The sequence below is a fragment of the Salvia splendens genome, chromosome 10 (assembly GCF_004379255.2).
Source record: "Salvia splendens isolate huo1 chromosome 10, SspV2, whole genome shotgun sequence".
Lineage (NCBI taxonomy): Eukaryota > Viridiplantae > Streptophyta > Magnoliopsida > Lamiales > Lamiaceae > Salvia > Salvia splendens.
This window is the reverse complement of record NC_056041.1, coordinates 10,157,442-10,173,397: the sequence shown is the minus strand read 5'-3', so window position 1 is coordinate 10,173,397 and position 15,956 is coordinate 10,157,442. Positions and strand designations below refer to the sequence as shown.

At 38.5% G+C, this 15,956-nt stretch overlaps 3 protein-coding genes across 5 annotated transcripts; all 3 read right to left on the bottom strand.

Annotated features, from left to right (window-relative positions):
- Positions 1-275: 275 nt before the first annotated feature.
- LOC121753210 (probable WRKY transcription factor 32) lies at positions 276-6,904 on the bottom strand. Of its 2 annotated transcripts, none has more exons than XM_042148414.1 (5): positions 6,486-6,904; positions 6,293-6,345; positions 4,917-5,551; positions 4,655-4,813; positions 276-931 (listed from the first exon to the last, which is right to left on the bottom strand). In XM_042148414.1, the coding sequence occupies exons 1-5, from the start codon at positions 6,880-6,882 to the stop codon at positions 589-591; spliced, it is 1,587 nt and encodes a 528-aa protein (XP_042004348.1). In that variant the 5' UTR covers positions 6,883-6,904; the 3' UTR covers positions 276-588. The 2 variants fall into 2 exon arrangements, with proteins under 2 accessions (XP_042004348.1, XP_042004350.1); XM_042148416.1 differs by having other exon boundaries at positions 6,489-6,901.
- Positions 6,905-7,949: 1,045 nt separating this feature from the next.
- On the bottom strand, positions 7,950-10,179 carry LOC121750411 (eukaryotic translation initiation factor 5A-2-like). The gene is made up of 5 exons (XM_042144945.1): positions 9,997-10,179; positions 8,908-9,030; positions 8,705-8,761; positions 8,518-8,592; positions 7,950-8,243 (listed from the first exon to the last, which is right to left on the bottom strand). The coding sequence occupies exons 1-5, from the start codon at positions 10,117-10,119 to the stop codon at positions 8,139-8,141; spliced, it is 483 nt and encodes a 160-aa protein (XP_042000879.1). The 5' UTR covers positions 10,120-10,179; the 3' UTR covers positions 7,950-8,138.
- Positions 10,180-11,978: 1,799 nt separating this feature from the next.
- Positions 11,979-15,233, bottom strand: LOC121752386 (probable LRR receptor-like serine/threonine-protein kinase At2g24230). Of its 2 annotated transcripts, XM_042147429.1 has the most exons (2): positions 13,883-15,233; positions 11,979-13,441 (listed from the first exon to the last, which is right to left on the bottom strand). In XM_042147429.1, exons 1-2 carry the CDS (start codon positions 14,687-14,689, stop codon positions 12,131-12,133), a joined length of 2,118 nt encoding a protein of 705 aa, XP_042003363.1. In that variant the 5' UTR covers positions 14,690-15,233; the 3' UTR covers positions 11,979-12,130. The 2 variants fall into 2 exon arrangements, with proteins under 2 accessions (XP_042003363.1, XP_042003362.1); XM_042147428.1 differs by having other exon boundaries at positions 11,979-15,233.
- Positions 15,234-15,956: the final 723 nt, after the last annotated feature.

The following is a 15,956-nucleotide window of genomic DNA, read 5'->3' as shown; positions in this document are numbered from 1 at the left end:
GGCATATTTATAATACTATATCCTCAAATATTTTGATTAGTGATGGGAAAATGGAAATGTCATGTCGTACTATCATTTCGACCTTCAATTCATCCTATTTCTTCACAGCATTCACGTAAGGTTAAAAAAACTGTGGTAATAGGTGTGACATGCATGTTCTCTATTCTTTAAAAGAAAAATGCATGTTCTAATTTTAAGTGAATTCACAAAATAACAATGAATACGCTCAAATTAATTAAACCACGGCAAAGTACTCCTATTAACTAACAGACTGCTCAAACAGTCAAACTAACTGCAGGATTTGATTCATTAAGACCACAATAATATTACATAACTTACCCCATTAATATAATAATGTTACAGCTACAACTACAATCAACCTATTATTATTACTCAGTTCCGCTCATAGAAATCACCACACTAGCTGAACCTATCACAACACTACAACAAACATAACATACAAAGATAGAAAACGAAAAAAGTTTTTTTAAAAAAAAAAAGAAATCAACTGTGTTATTAGAAAATAAATTGACCAGGAAACAAGCACCGCTATTTGCCTTTTTCCTGTTTGGGTGGCTGTGCTAGGTCTCAACAAGGCTTTATTTCAAAGCCGACGCTCAAAAGTGTTCTTGCTGATTCTGATGCTTTATCCCCGCCAACGAGAGCCTCACCTGTCAATTCGCCTTCTTTGCCCACTGACCATTGGGTTTGTTGAGTCTTGTGCGGTTTGCTTTTACTTTGCACATCGTTCAACGAGATGGGAGAAGTAGCGACAGCATTACCATCTTTTGGCCCGTGACGCTTCCGTGGTACTGGTGTATCATGATCATGAATTCCCTTGTATGTTATCACTACAGCACTGGAGTTATCAACGGCCCTTTCAATGTGCTTTCGAACAGGACATCCAGCTGAAGTGCATCTATAGTAGTTCCTGAAAATTCATACACAATGTGTTCAAATCAAATGAATCCAGAAAGTAGATAGAATTTTGTCTGACAGATTGGTCTTTCTGAGCAGCTTTAATCAAGGATTCCTAAGGCATAAGGTGGCCGCAGATGGCCAAAAGACAACATTTTCAGAAGTATTGTGGCCACACTAACGATGGTTTAATTCTTTCATGGGCCACCTCAAAACTGTGAGCATTGAAGAACTAGTGATTTACAACTGCACTCCACCTAACGCTAATACGAGAAGCTCCTGTTTTAGTTACCCATTACTTGGCCGTCTTGACCTTACTGTACTTCGATAAGGTTTCATGTCCAACATATGTTAGAATTTAGATTATACAAGCATGATGACGTCATGTTCTTTCACTGCATAGGCGCGGGTCCTATTTGAGCTTATAATGCAGAGATATTGACGCAGACATTCCAGTTCATGACATGGATGTATCAGAGGTGCAAGATGTTACGGACTCAATTCCCACATCGGTTGTGAGAACAACGGATGTGAGGTATATAGACTAAATGAGCTCTCTCTCCTAACAGGCTAGTCTTTTGGGATGAATTCTCCTGTTTGGTCTGTATCAATTGGTGCTTTCATTGAGAGCCCAAACGGCTCAGAGTGGTGGCCGGGCAACGAACTCGCCGTGACCAACGAGTGTGTTTGGGACCGCTCGGAGTGGTGACCCACGGAGTGGTGGCAGGGCAAAGAAACTGCCATGACCAACGTGGCCGTGACCAACGAGAACTCGGAGTGGTGGCCCACGGAGTGGTGGCCTGGCAAAGAACCAGCCGTGACCAACGAGGACGTTGGCCCTTAAAAGAGGGTCGAATGTTACGGACTCAATTCCCACATCGGTTGTGAGAACAACTGATGTGGGGTATATAGACTAAATGAGCTCTCTATCCTAACAGGCTAGTCTTTTGGGATGAGTTCTCCTGTTTGGTCTGTATCAATTTAGGGTGTCTCACAACCGATGTGGGGTATATAGACTAAATGGGCTCTCAATCCTAACAGGCTAGTCTTTTGGGATGAGTTCTCCTATTTGGTCTGTATCAATTTAGGGTGTTGTATCAACTGGTGCTCTCGTTCTCAACGAGAGCACCAGTTGATAGACCCATTTCCGCCAGAACCGAGGAATGAGAATAAGTTTATACTTTATTTCTCAATGAATCAAAATACTAGAGAATTCTATAATTTATAGAATTCTAAACCCTAAACATATCTTGCTAATCAAGAAAGATAATAAAAGATTACAAAAGATATGGAATATAACTAACTAAAATAAGAGATACTAAATCAAATAAAATAAAAGATACGGGAGATGATTTTCAGCGAGATTCACTAAATCGAGGACCCTATCACAAGACCTCGCCTATGCAAATAATGCAACTAAGCGTTAAATGAACTTAGAATGTGGCTTTGACAAACATTATATCTCTAGAATCCAAGACCTATGTATAATGAATCTGGAGTGCTTGTTCAGTTGTTTGCACCAAAGATTTGTTACCTAGTAAAGAGGAGAGATCCCCATCTCAGAAAATCCAAATAAATGGAATTTCAACTTTGACAAATGGATAATTATTTAAACTTAGTGCCAACTTCATGGAATGTGAATCTTGGTCAAACATTTTCACTAAGAGCAGAGACAACAGAAACTTATAACATCGATGAATCATAATACTACTATCATTGGCCATCACATGTACCCTTGGAATTAGCAAATGTTATTGCATGCTAGCGTGACAACTGGCACCATATTTCTTTACAGCTTTAAGCTGGAAGTACTACAATGATATAAGTCATGGTGCAAAATCAATGAGCTATTATTAAACTCTGCAGCACTTAAACCTCTCGGAGATTTCAGAACTCCACATTGATCCATCCTCAATAAAATTTATGATATGAAAATCATCCTTAAAGTCTTAAGTAAGTTTAAAATCCTAACTTACTTAGGTTATTACATGAATTAGAAAAAAGAGAAATGTAAGGAAAAGGAACATAATATGTGATTCTAGAGATAGAGAGAAGAACCCAACCCCTTCCTTCAGTTTTGTCTGGAACACTAACCAGTCTAGGATGTAGTCATCACTTACAGTTAAGCAGAAAAGCTTTCTTCAGTTAGGCAAGTATCTTACCACTCAGATTCATTTTCTTCATTCTCTTTTTCAGGGCGATTAGTTTCTGTCTCCGATAGAGTTAAGGCAGCTGAGAAGGATAAATGGCTGGAGAACTAACCCAGGAACAAACAGAGAGCATGACACAATGATATCCAGCAAAAGAATAGGGAATATATGAAGAGGGACCTTCAAAAAGGGGTACACACATCCGAAGAGGACTACATCAATCGCTGAACTCTGTTGAGTTACAAACCCATCCCACATCGGATGAGTGAGGGAAGTTGGAAGGTGTATATAATTCCTGTCCAACCCAATTAGTTTGAGGCCTTTTGGGAGTGACCCAAAAACAAATCCGTGCGGGCTTGACCCAAAGCGGACAATATCAAACTAATGTTGCAGTCGACGATCCTAACAAGTGGTATCAGAGCCCAGGTGGCTATGGGTTGTGCCTGGATGAGCCCCGGTTAGGGTCGGGCCCTGAAGGACTCGGGTTAGAGTCAGCCCAGGATGACCCAGGGGCCAGGGCTGGAACGACCCATGTTCGTGTCAACTGCGTTCCCGATGTGGTCTCGGTTTGAGGGGAGGCTTGTTGAGTTACAAACCCGTCCCACATCGGATGAGTGAGGGAAGTTGGAAGGTGTATATAATTCCTGTCCAACCCAATTAGTTTGAGGCCTTTTGGGAGTGACCCAAAAACAAATCCGTGCGGGCTTGACCCAAAGCGGACAATATCAAACTAATGTTGCAGTCGACGATCCTAACAAACTCAAACTATAATTCTCCACAAATAAAACTGAGAAACATAAACCTATAGTATAAGACTCTACTAAAGACTCCAATTCAAATAAAACTCCTAATTAACCAAAGACTCCTAACTCGACTCTAACTTTAATGGATAAACCTATCTCTAACACTCTTGACAACAATAAGCAACAAAAGAGAAGCATTGAAGACAACTGAAACTATCCTCAAGCTAATGGTAAACCGCAACACAACACCTCTTTGCCTTCGGTTGTAGATGATCCGCCATTTCCGATATCAATACTCCCACTGTCAATATAGCCTTTCCAGTAATTGCTATTCTAAGAGCCCTCACGAATCACGCCCTTCGTCTCATAGGAGTATATTGCAAAATTCTTATAATCAAGGATGAATGAAAAGAAGACTGTATGTATATGGTATATGCAAGGGAAAACATTATCCTCTCTTTCTCTTGTTTTGGTCACTTTTTCATGGACATGTGCAGTGCACTGGGGAGTAACGTAATTAGAGGTGACTGAAAGTGTGAAACAAATCATGCATCCAGATGTTTGTTCCCGAATTGGCCATAAACCTTATTAAGGAAATATGTAGAACAATATATTGTGTGAGTCTGGGAATCACATACAAATAGAATGCTGGGAAATGCCAAATACTGAGAAGATAATTTAGCACTATGGACATAACAAGTGGTGAATTTCAGCTATAAAAATGTGTTACCGCCTCATTTGCAGAAGATGGGTTTCTGGTGGCTTGAAAATAACAAGCCAGGAATGACCATAACTAAGTCAATGCAAGAGTCAGCATAAAGTTAACTGGGAATTGGATGATACCTTGGATGAGGATTCCCCTTCACCATTTTCTGCCCATACTTGCGCCATCTGTAGCCATCTCCTGATATTCCCATATCACCAGCTGCATGAACAACATATTGGGGCTTCTTTCCGGGTTTATGAAGGGATTCAACTTCACCTGTGTAATTTCTTTTTTGCCTGGTGATTTATAAAGAACTAGAAAATGTCAAATCATCTGATAATATCTCTGATAAAGGAAGATCATAACATTAAAAAATGACTGCCCATCAAAGAAACATGCCTTTTCTTTGATTCAGGCCCATTGCCATGCATCTCTTTAGTATCAGCTCCAGTGGTCTCCTCAGAATCACTTGACTCCTGTTTAGTTTCAGGTGTCTCCTCAAGGGTAACTACATGTTCTTTGGATGGAGTAGATGGTACCAAGTCATTTACATAACTCACTAGATTACTTGCATTAATACCCTGATTGACTGGTGGAGTTGATAATGTGGGCTTATTTTCTCTAATGCTATTTAATTTCTGGGGAGGATCGTGATTGTGATGACTTTTATAGACAGTTTCTATGAGACGGTTGGAGATATCACAACACTCAATCTTCTTGGCAGAGCACTCTGAGAATGTGCATCTGTAATAGCTACGAGAACCTTCTGGACTCTTCACTTGCTTTTGACCATACTTGCGCCAGTTGTACCCATCAGAAGGAATTCTTGGCATAGGCACAATGGATAAACGTTTCGTATTCTGCTTATCCGGTTCTGGAACACACACATTGCTCTCACTCTCTACTGGTTGCAATTTTTGTTCCTGTGGGTTTGAACTTGCAATAGAGGAACTTAATTTTGTAGCAAATGCACTGCTTTTACTTCTACCACCAGTATCCTTCGGCACTCCATTGTTCACTTCTTTTATTTGATCCTGAGGTAAGAGTAAAAAATTTAGAATAAAAGGAATATTATAAGAAATACACAACACAAATGCTATGTATACATTAAAACTGGACTAAGATACTAGCTAAAAGCTTAGTGATAGTGTTATTCTGAATCCGATCAACAAAAGTTTAAAGACAGTTGGTTGCTGCATCAGGGCAAGTGCCTCGAGAAAATACAAGCAGCATAACAAATGACTCATTATATTGTTGCAGTATGAGAGATTTGATTAAATAGAATACAACATTTGCATAAGAACGCTATTTAAATAGAACTGACTGCATTCAATTACCTTAGATAACTTTTAATGCAATTGGGCGTCCAACTTCCTTTTAAAGTGAAGACATTTGACTTAAATAAGCACTATAAATGCCATGTACAAACTAACCTAAGAAAAAATTATCATGAATATTTGCAAAGTGAAAGAAACGGAAGAATCTATAGCTAAATACTTCCAGCAATCATCAACAAGATGTTTGTATACTTAATCACAAAACAAATAACCTTTGCTTCTTGTGAACCATTCCGGTGTATGCAACTTCAACTCAATTTCGGAACATGCTTTATAAAATAAACATGAGTAGCAACAGAAGAAATTTAGCTCGCGCCAAGAGCAACAACCGGAAAAATTCCACTTCTCTCCGTCCTTCTTATAGACAATGAACGATAAAAGCGAAGTCCAATAGGTTCACAAGCAACAAAGACAGAGTGATAAAAATAAAATTCAAACCTTCAGTTTTCCTCCCAGCGGTACCGGTTGCAGGGAGTACTCCACTGGAACCTCTGCAAATTTCAACATTTTCTTCAATATCCATTCACATTTCACTCTCTCTCGCAATTATACATGTCCAATAAACCTTCAGCTATGCCAAACTAAAAGCAGAATGCCGTTCATCAACGGAAAAACACACACAGATACACACTACCTGATAGGTGATCGGATGAATCATCAAATTCGACTCGGGAATCGGCGGCAGGAAGCTCAGCAGAGGCTAGGGTTTGTAATTGAGCTTTCGATTCTCCTCTAGAACTGTTCCCAAGTGTATAATCAGTGCTGCTATCACTGCTCACTCGCCTCTGTTCATCAATTTTCTCCGCTTTGTCGTCTCGATTCTCCGCTTCTCCCTTCTCCGACGGCTCCGAATCCTCGCGCACCTTCTCCCGAGAAGCATCGGAGCTCCGATTATTCGCTCCTTCCATGGCGGATTCTCTCACGGAGTCAGTGTGTGAGGTGCGTGCTTTTGCGACTCTCACTGATAATATAAAAAAGCTTTTCTTTTCTTCAATTCTTTTTGAAGAACCGTTTTTTGTATTAATCATGCCTTTATTAGTTGGCGATATTCCCGTTTCGGAATATTTTTGCCAAATGACCAAACGTACCTCTGGTTACAGGTTTATCTGCGGAGAATGGAGATGAGAATGCCATGGCTGTGTGAGGGTAGAATCGGGATTTTAGGTAGTGCGAGGGGAGTGGAGGGAAGGGTTTTGGATTGTCAATAGTGAACTTCAAAGTTCAAATGACTCGCATCAGAATTTGTAGTGAACCGGACATTTACTCCGGTTATGGTTTTTATGTTGACCCCGGTTCGGTCAGTGGATTCTGGACGGACGCGATAGCTAGAGTCGTGTTTGCTTTTTAATTGAATCATATGAGATGCTAGAATTCAAGCACTTTATTAGAACAACAAAAAATAATAATAATGTCTATTCGATTATTATACACTCAATTAATTGATCATAAAAACAATGAAAATAGAATGAGCGACTTATGGTAGCCCAAAATGACACCAATTATTAATCTTTAGATCATTTTTATATCAAAATACTAGTAGAAAAATGAGCAAGAAGAGGCATGTAGTTGATTGGTATTGGACTTAGGTGAGTTGTTTTGGTTTGGAATTTGGTAAAACCAATATAGCTTTGGATCGCCCTCCCCTCCATTTTAGTTGGGTTGGTGTAACATAGCAGGTGGATTTTGTTCGCCTTACCCATTTCAAGCTCCCATAAACAATTCATATGGTTAGGCTAAACATTTGTAACGAAATTAAGTAAAGGCTTAAGATAACTTGTGCAATTTGCTTTAGTGAACTTCATAATGTTATTAGTTAGGTATTGGCGTATTGCCCTAAATACACATGTAGGTGACAAATCCACTCTAAAGCAAACCGCATGTGAGACATGTCATTATGGAAATATAGTTGAAATATGAAATTATATTCTGATTTTTTTCCATATACCTCAAAGCAAGTGAAAAGAGTATTCAAGATTCCAAAGGTTTTGAGCAATCTACAAATATTTCCCTAAAACACCTAACAATCAATCACATCACTAAATCGCATCGCAACAGTGACAACTTCAGCATATCCAGCATTGAGAAATACACAAAATAAAACGAAATACCATAGCCATAGGTATCTATATCAGCTTAAATATGTGCTTCAAGTTCAACATAATCACCGTTTTGTATCAGTTTCACCCATCAACAAAGACAAATACAAGTTTATGAAATACACATTTGACACCCATAATAGGAAATATTGGAGTTTGTCTCAAGATATGGCAAACAAGCAACAGATCTAGTTCTTGGGGCCGATATCTTTCAGGCCGCAGATCTGCTCTTCCCCCATTGCAGACATGACTGACACCACAAGGTCCTTTCCTTCCTCGAACCCACTTTTAATCTGCACGAGGTTGCCGACAAAAAAATTAGAGAAAGAAAGAATGAAAGAAAAATGAACCAAAGCTCCATGATTTAAGCATTTGCCTAAGGCCATAAGTTGAGTTCTAAATCGAGTGAATTTGCTAATTAGCAGAGGAAACTCAAAAGGGTGTTTACTTGGGAACACGATTTTGAGCTTGTTGATTGTGCAATGCTTCTAATACTCAATCATATGTACTGTCAATCTAACCTATCACCCAAAATAAACACCCCATTAGTAAATACAATTTGCTCACCTGGCCAAGCAGAGTCTCATCAGTTGGAAGCCTAAGATCATCTTTAGTGTTGCCATTTTCAGTCAAAAGAGAAACCTGTGAATCACAAAATCTCAATTACGGACTTGAGCTAACTGTAGAATTGTCTCCGTTTTCTAAACAAATATCAAAGATATGTAAGGCAATATGGATAGCATAAGTAGCTTACAAAACCATCTTCAGAGATGTCAATCAGTTGATAATCAGTACGATTGACATGAGGCACCTGAGAAGACACATTCCAGACCATCAATCAACATTAACAAAATTTATTTTGTATGAAACCAAAAGGCGAGGTATGGTCATTGGTGCAAGAGTAACAGTGAGGGATTGAGAAACAATAAAAGAACAAAACCAACAAAAGCACTTTACATCACAGTTGTGGGATGATGGCACAATATCTTCAAGCTTTTTGCCATTAAATATGTCGATTGCCACAAAGTGACACTTGGCGTGTCCGTGCTTGCCGGTCTTCGAGGTAGAGACTTCAACGACCTATTCAAGTAAAATGACAGTAAGAGTCTCATTTTTGGAGATTTCCAGAATAACAGATGGTCGTTTACGAAACTCACACCACACAAACACACTATAAAAATAACTAAGATTGGCAGGATCAGCTGCAGAAGCATTTGTATGTGAGACTAGAAAATGCTCATTTAACATCTGCAGTGTCAAACACAGGTTGCTTGTACTCCTTATTAAAACCCGACAATATATTTTCAAGTATTACTAAAAATGATTTCATGCCAGAACGGGTACAACCATTTATAAAAAAATAACACAATCCATGGCCTCATTCATGAATACACATATGAATATGCTAGATAGCATTAGCAAAGCATATCGTGTTTTTTTTAAGAATTTGGGGGCAGGGGCAAGAATTATAGTAGTAGCATACAAAATGTTTGGGTCATATCACTGAAATTGTTTGATCCCCAAAGAACCTCAATAAAATGAATTACTACAAGTTTCTACCTCCCGAAACATACAAACAAGTACTCCACCTCACAGCCCTAAAAAATTTAACTAACATGTGGAAATATTCCTTTAAAACTAAATCCATTTGAGGAATTTCGACGATGAAGTTTTTGAAGCAGCAATTCCAAGAAATCACAAACTTTGAGGCAAACTCCAACAAGATAAGTGAACAGTATTTTCTAGCCCTAAATCAAGAAATTAAGCAAATTCAACAGCATCCATTCCCAAATAACGACAAACAAATATAGTACTGAATCGGCAAAAAACAATTCATGGAAACACAATTGACAGAATATCAGTACTAAGTTAAAAAATCAACGGAAACAGACGTCTAAGGCATCATGCAAAATAAGCAAAAAAAACGCAATAGCACCAGAGATCTGATTAAATCAGTAACAACCAGTTCGAATTCAGCAACAGAAACATATAAAAAAAACTAATCTATGAATCAAATCTGACACAAAGGAAAAACTGAAATCCGACCTTGCAAGGCCTCCCTTTGATGACTAGGTGGCCATTTTTGCGGATGGTTCCAGCTTGCTGAGGGTAAGTCTTGGAGGCACCGGCATCTGCCTTGGACTCAAACTGATGCTCCTCGTCCGACATTTTTTTTCTCTCTCTCAACCTTGTTTCACTGTTTCCAGAAAATACTTTTTTGAGATAATATCACAGTGATTTTTTATTCGTTTTCTTAAATATGTGATGTGGTAGAATCTTAATTATTCTTTTTTGGCTGGATATAATAATATACATGTACCGATAAATGTATTTTAGTAGTACTACTATAAAAGATACATTTACATGATACTAGTGCTATATTTTTTCTTAATTTTAAATCGGATTGGATTATTTCCATTAAATCAATTCTGTTACAATTAAATTATCATCAGATTACTAATTTGCCTTCATTATATTTTATTTTTTTCATTTATACACTATTAGTTTATAAATTAACAATAAGGGTCACTTTTTTTTATTATGATATCAATTAAAATAAAAAAATAAATATATAAATGATCATGGGTATGGATTAAAATAAAAATAAATATGTTCCATTGTTTAACCAATCTCCATAAAATCAAAATTTGTAACTTAAGCATCAGTAAATCACTTTGTGATTATAAAATACAAATATAAGATTACAATGTAGTAGAGTATTTTATTCGATTTCTTAAAGGATGGTAGATTCAATATTTAGGATAAAGAGATTTAATTCAATATTTTAGTATAAAGAGATTTAATTTGATGTGTCAAAATTATTTAAATTAACAAAGTCATATTTAAAAGTTTGAGATATTTAAGAAAGAGAAATTGACTAAACTACAATTCAAGCTATCTAAACTCAAATCGAAACGAATAATATTGATCTAAATCATAGTAGAATTTTATTGAGTCGTGTAAAATTTTTAAAATATATTAATTCATCATATTGTTGATTTACAATACGTAGTGTCCAATGGGCTTAGCTACCCGTTTATCAATTGGGTGAAGCCCATATTAGTACTATTTAATAAGCCCAATAGGAAGCTTTTGCTAGTTTGTGCTTACTTAACAGTATAAGGTGGCATTCGGTTGCCATGACTAATATCATGAGACTATTCATCTAGGATTAAGTTATGAGATTATTTTAGTTGGAGGGGGGAGACTATGACTAATTATCATGAGACTATCCATATATGATTAAGTTGGAAGGTTCAATCTTATGAACCAAACATGATACATATTTAACCATGAGATTTAATATTGCCAACCGAACACCCCTAAGAGGACCCCTAAGAGGACCCCTAAGAGTACAGAGTCCTATAATGTCTATAATCTTCTTCTTTTCCATATGACAGTTGAATATATTCGTAACTTTAATATAAAACTATAAATTTAAGACTCCTTTTTCATAATGATGCATAATTACCTTTGGTAGTGGGGGAAGTTGTAAGATTGTATTTGAAGCTTAAACTTTATCAATCGCTTCAGCCCATTTTTGCCACTTTTAAACAACTTTTCAATGCTTTGATACTTTATCAAGCTGGTCTTAGCAGCAATCATATGTTATTGTATTTAGTAATGTCATTTCATCATTACTTAGATAGGAACCTAACTCCCCACATTTGATCAATTCACCATCACCATAATTAATTCACATTAGGATATTGCATGGTGGTTCCAGTCTACTAAAATTGTGTGAACACATGAACCTTAGGTTTGGCACTAAACTCGAATGTTTTTCCTAATATTTTTATCACTTTCATTTTCCTAGGTAAATTTCCAAGAAATTTTGTCACTGGGATTTGTTAGTTAGCTAGTGGTCTCACTTACACAAAGAAACAAAATTCCTTTTGTGGTCCTATCTCTATGGTATAGTGTTGTACCAATATAACCATCCATTATAACTGTAAAAAAAAATCTTCATACTGAAAATCACATCTCGGCAGCACTCCCAAAACAAATAGTAGTTGTATTGTGCAAAATTGAGTGAACAAACATTTTGTATATAAATTGGACATTGTAAACAATAGAAACATAGACATTTGAGTCACAAACAAAACTAAGTAGCTCATTGAAGGAAAATACAAGAACAAGGACAAGGCTAAGGGCTTAAATGTACCTACTATTTTTCTCTTCATTCTTGTGTAACTGGTTCAAGATCCTTAAGCAGTCCAACCACTTGATGCATGCTCGGCCGCTTCGAAGGAGCATCGGCCGTGCATAGGTATCCGATCTTTAAGGCCTCGACTATCTGCTTGTCTGGCCCAGTCCCACGGATGTTTGGATCGATGGCTCGCAACCCCTGGCTCCTCCTCACCAGCCCTCGAACCCAAGTCACTAGGTTTTCTTCCTTCTCGTCCGAATACTCGTCTCCTACGGGCTTTTTCCCGGTGATGAGCTCGAAGAGTATCACTCCGAATCCATACACATCAGATTTTGGGGTGGGGGCTTTCGGAGAGCCACTTTCTGGCTGAAGAAACTCGGGAGGCACGTATCCTGGTGATCCACGAGCAACCTCATCGTCAAGGCCATCCCCGAATATCTTAGCCAGTCCGAAGTCCGAGAGCCTAGGCTCCAACTCAAAGTCCAGATAAACACTGCTGGCCTTCACATCTCTATGGATGATTGGAGGCGAGCAGCCGTGGTGAAGGAATGCAAGCGCACGAGCAGTTCCAAGCGCGATCTTGTGCCTGAATCCCCAACTCGTGAGCAAACCTCCTGAGCCAGCGTTCCGTATCCCATGATTCTCGTCTTCCCAAGTATCAGTGCTCCAGTCCTCCGTGACCTGCACGCCTAGAGGCAGATCGTATAGCAAGTTATGTAGGTTTCCGTTTTCCATGTAATCGTAGATGGCTATCCTCTGCTCCCCGGCCAAGCAATATCCGGTTAGAGGAACAAGGTTAGGATGCTTGATACGGCCAAGATACTCAAGCTCCCTGGCAGCTTCCTCGTCTGTCATCGTGGATCCATGTACCAAGACCTTGACAGCAACATGAATGCCTCCTAGCAACACGCCACGGTACACGGGGCCGAACCTCCCCTCAGCTAACAATGTATCTCGATCAAAATGAGACGTTGCAGACAGGAGGTCTGCGAATGTGAAGTTGAGCAATGGCTTCTGAAAGATCACCACAGGCACCGTTGTGGCTTGCTTCACATCAGCCACCCAAGTAGTTGAATCCGTGTGGAACGAGAAGGGGCCTGAGATAGTGAGCTCTTCCTTACTTGAACTCTGCTTCGCTGTCCACATTGATGTCTTGCTTCGACACCCAAATGCCAAAAAGAGCAGCCCCACGAGCACTAAAACCATCGAGAGGGTTAGAGCCACCTCGAGCTTTAGCCCTCTATGCTTTGGAGAGTCCCTCTTGAAGAATGCTGGATTGGCAGCTATAGGGCAGCTGTTTACTGATCCAATAAACGCACTTTGAAGAATCTCGGAGGAGAACTGTGACCCACAAAAGCTAAGGTTGTAGTAAGATAAGTTGAACCTCTCCAACTCATGGAGTTCTTGCATGAGCATCAATGGGATCCCTCCTACTAGCTTGTTGCAAGAAAGATCAAGAACACGAAGATTCTTTGCAATAGTTCGAGGTATAGAGCTGGTAAGATTGTTCTTGGATAGATCAAGAACCCTCAAACTACTCAAATGAAAGACATTACTTGGAATCTCACCAATCAAATTAGTTGCTGATAAATTCAGATACTCTAAACCAGAAAGCATATCAATTTGCAAGAACTCTTGCTCTCTAAACCTATTGTGTGCAAGATTAAGGTGTCTAAGGTTCACAGCACGGCTTAAACCAGTCGAAAACCTCCCACTAAATACGTTCTCAGATACATCCAAATGCTGCAAATTCGACCAATTGAAGGTGGAGCTGAAATTTACCTGAGCAATGTGGCCTTGAAACTGGTTCCTGCTCAGATCAACCACTTCCAATGACCCTACAAAAACACCAACAACAGATCCCTTAAACATATTGTCAGAAATGTTAAGAACCTTGATTGATTTCATCCCTGCAAAATCCAAATCCCTGCCCAAAACGCTGTTCCCAGCAAGGTTCAAGAACCTCAGCTGAGGCAATGCAGCACCAAAGCCAGTAGGAAGAGAGCCATTCAGCTTGTTTTCTGAAAGATCAATGGAGACCAAAGAATGGCATTGCAGAATCCCCAAAGGGATTCTAGATTCGAGCATGTTTAGGCTTAGGTTGAGGGATTGCAAGGTGGGGAGGGAGCTGACTGCTTCAGGGATGCTCCCAGATAATTTGTTGAAAGAAAGGTCTAAGCTTTGGAGCTGGCCAAAGTTGCCTATGTTACTAGGTAACAACCCAGAAATTTGGTTATGTGAGAGGTTGAGATTCTTGAGAGAGCCCAAATCCCAGAAATCATTAGGTAAGGCTGTGATATAGTTGTTGCTGAGATCCAAAGATTCAAGCTTTGTGAGTTTACCTATGGTGGAATCTGGGATTGCACCAGATAAACCAAAACCAGAAACCTCCAATTTCACAACATTCCCACCATGACTATCACAAATTACTCCCCTCCAAGAACAGAATAGGCCAGAAAAGTTTCTACTTGGGCTCATCTTGTGAAAGAATTCTAGGACAAAAGATTCATCTGGGTTAGGTTCTTGGCAGACAAAAGGCCTGAATAGCAATGCAAGAAGCATAAGGGAGCCATAATACCCCAAACCCATATCTAAACAAAACTGTAACAAGATTGAATTTTTTTTGTTTTTACCAACAACCACCTACCCCTCCAAAACCCTTCAAGACTACAACTGTTGCACCATTAATGCCTCATCAACCAACACAGATGATTTAGGAATACGTGCCGCCGCCGTAGCCCTCTGAAACGTGAGGCTTCAAGAAAACACCAAAGTGGTCTCAGAAGTGGAGACTGCAAGACTAAGGTGCTTCTACAGCTCTACACCACCCTCCAGAATATTGGCAATTTGGAAGAGATTCTCTAAAATTTTCTTGAATTTGGAGAGAGGGAGAAAGAAGACTATTAAGTGGACTTGTGCATGTCCTAATGATTCCAAGAAAAGTAGGAGTAATACTCCAAAAACTCGAGAAAAAAGTTTTGGTCTTTACCACACAAACACACACACAAAAACTAGAATACCATTTCTCCATTGCTGCAATCGAGACCTTTTTAATGAGAAAAGGCTGGTGGGTCTACAGTATTTTTACCTGATTCATTACACGATTTAATCTTTTCTCTCTCTATAGCTGCGGTTAATACATTTGCAGCGGCGTATAATAATTGATATGATTTGGTTTGGTTTGGTTGGGTGTATGAGTGTATTTGATGCCATATACTATAATTTCGAAAAGTGTCATACTATAAGATTAGTTTTAATTACAACTAATTTTGAGTTAATTAATCTCAGATAGTATCGGAACAATATAATATCGAGTAACCTCATGATATTAAACCGTATAAATTAAAATTTTAAGGATTTTTATTAGTAATTAACCAAATCTCAAATAGTACTGCATTGGATTAGTATAATTTCGAGTAACCAAATTATATTCATGTAAATATTTTTTTAAGGTATTCTATCACTAGTAGTAATCGACCATGCAAATTATAGAGTTGGGAAATTCAATGATTTCGTTTAGGTGTGGCTTACTGGCTTTCATGATTTGCTCTCCCCCAAGCTTTAACAAACACAATAATAAACAAAATGCAAGTTAAATGATTCTGGTTTATGATTATGGGTGGTGGATGATGTCGTCGTTGATATCTGATTTCCTTTCTTGATTTTGCTTAATTAAACTATGCACAAATATTCTATGCACCCCATATGTAAATTTATGATCCATCTATCTACAAAAATATGTACTCTTTCATTTTTAGTCCGTCCTATAAAAATATGCACTTTCTAATTATGAAAATTCTTTTCTCTCTAACGTGATAGAACTCATTCCTCACTAACAATACTTTAATTACTTTTT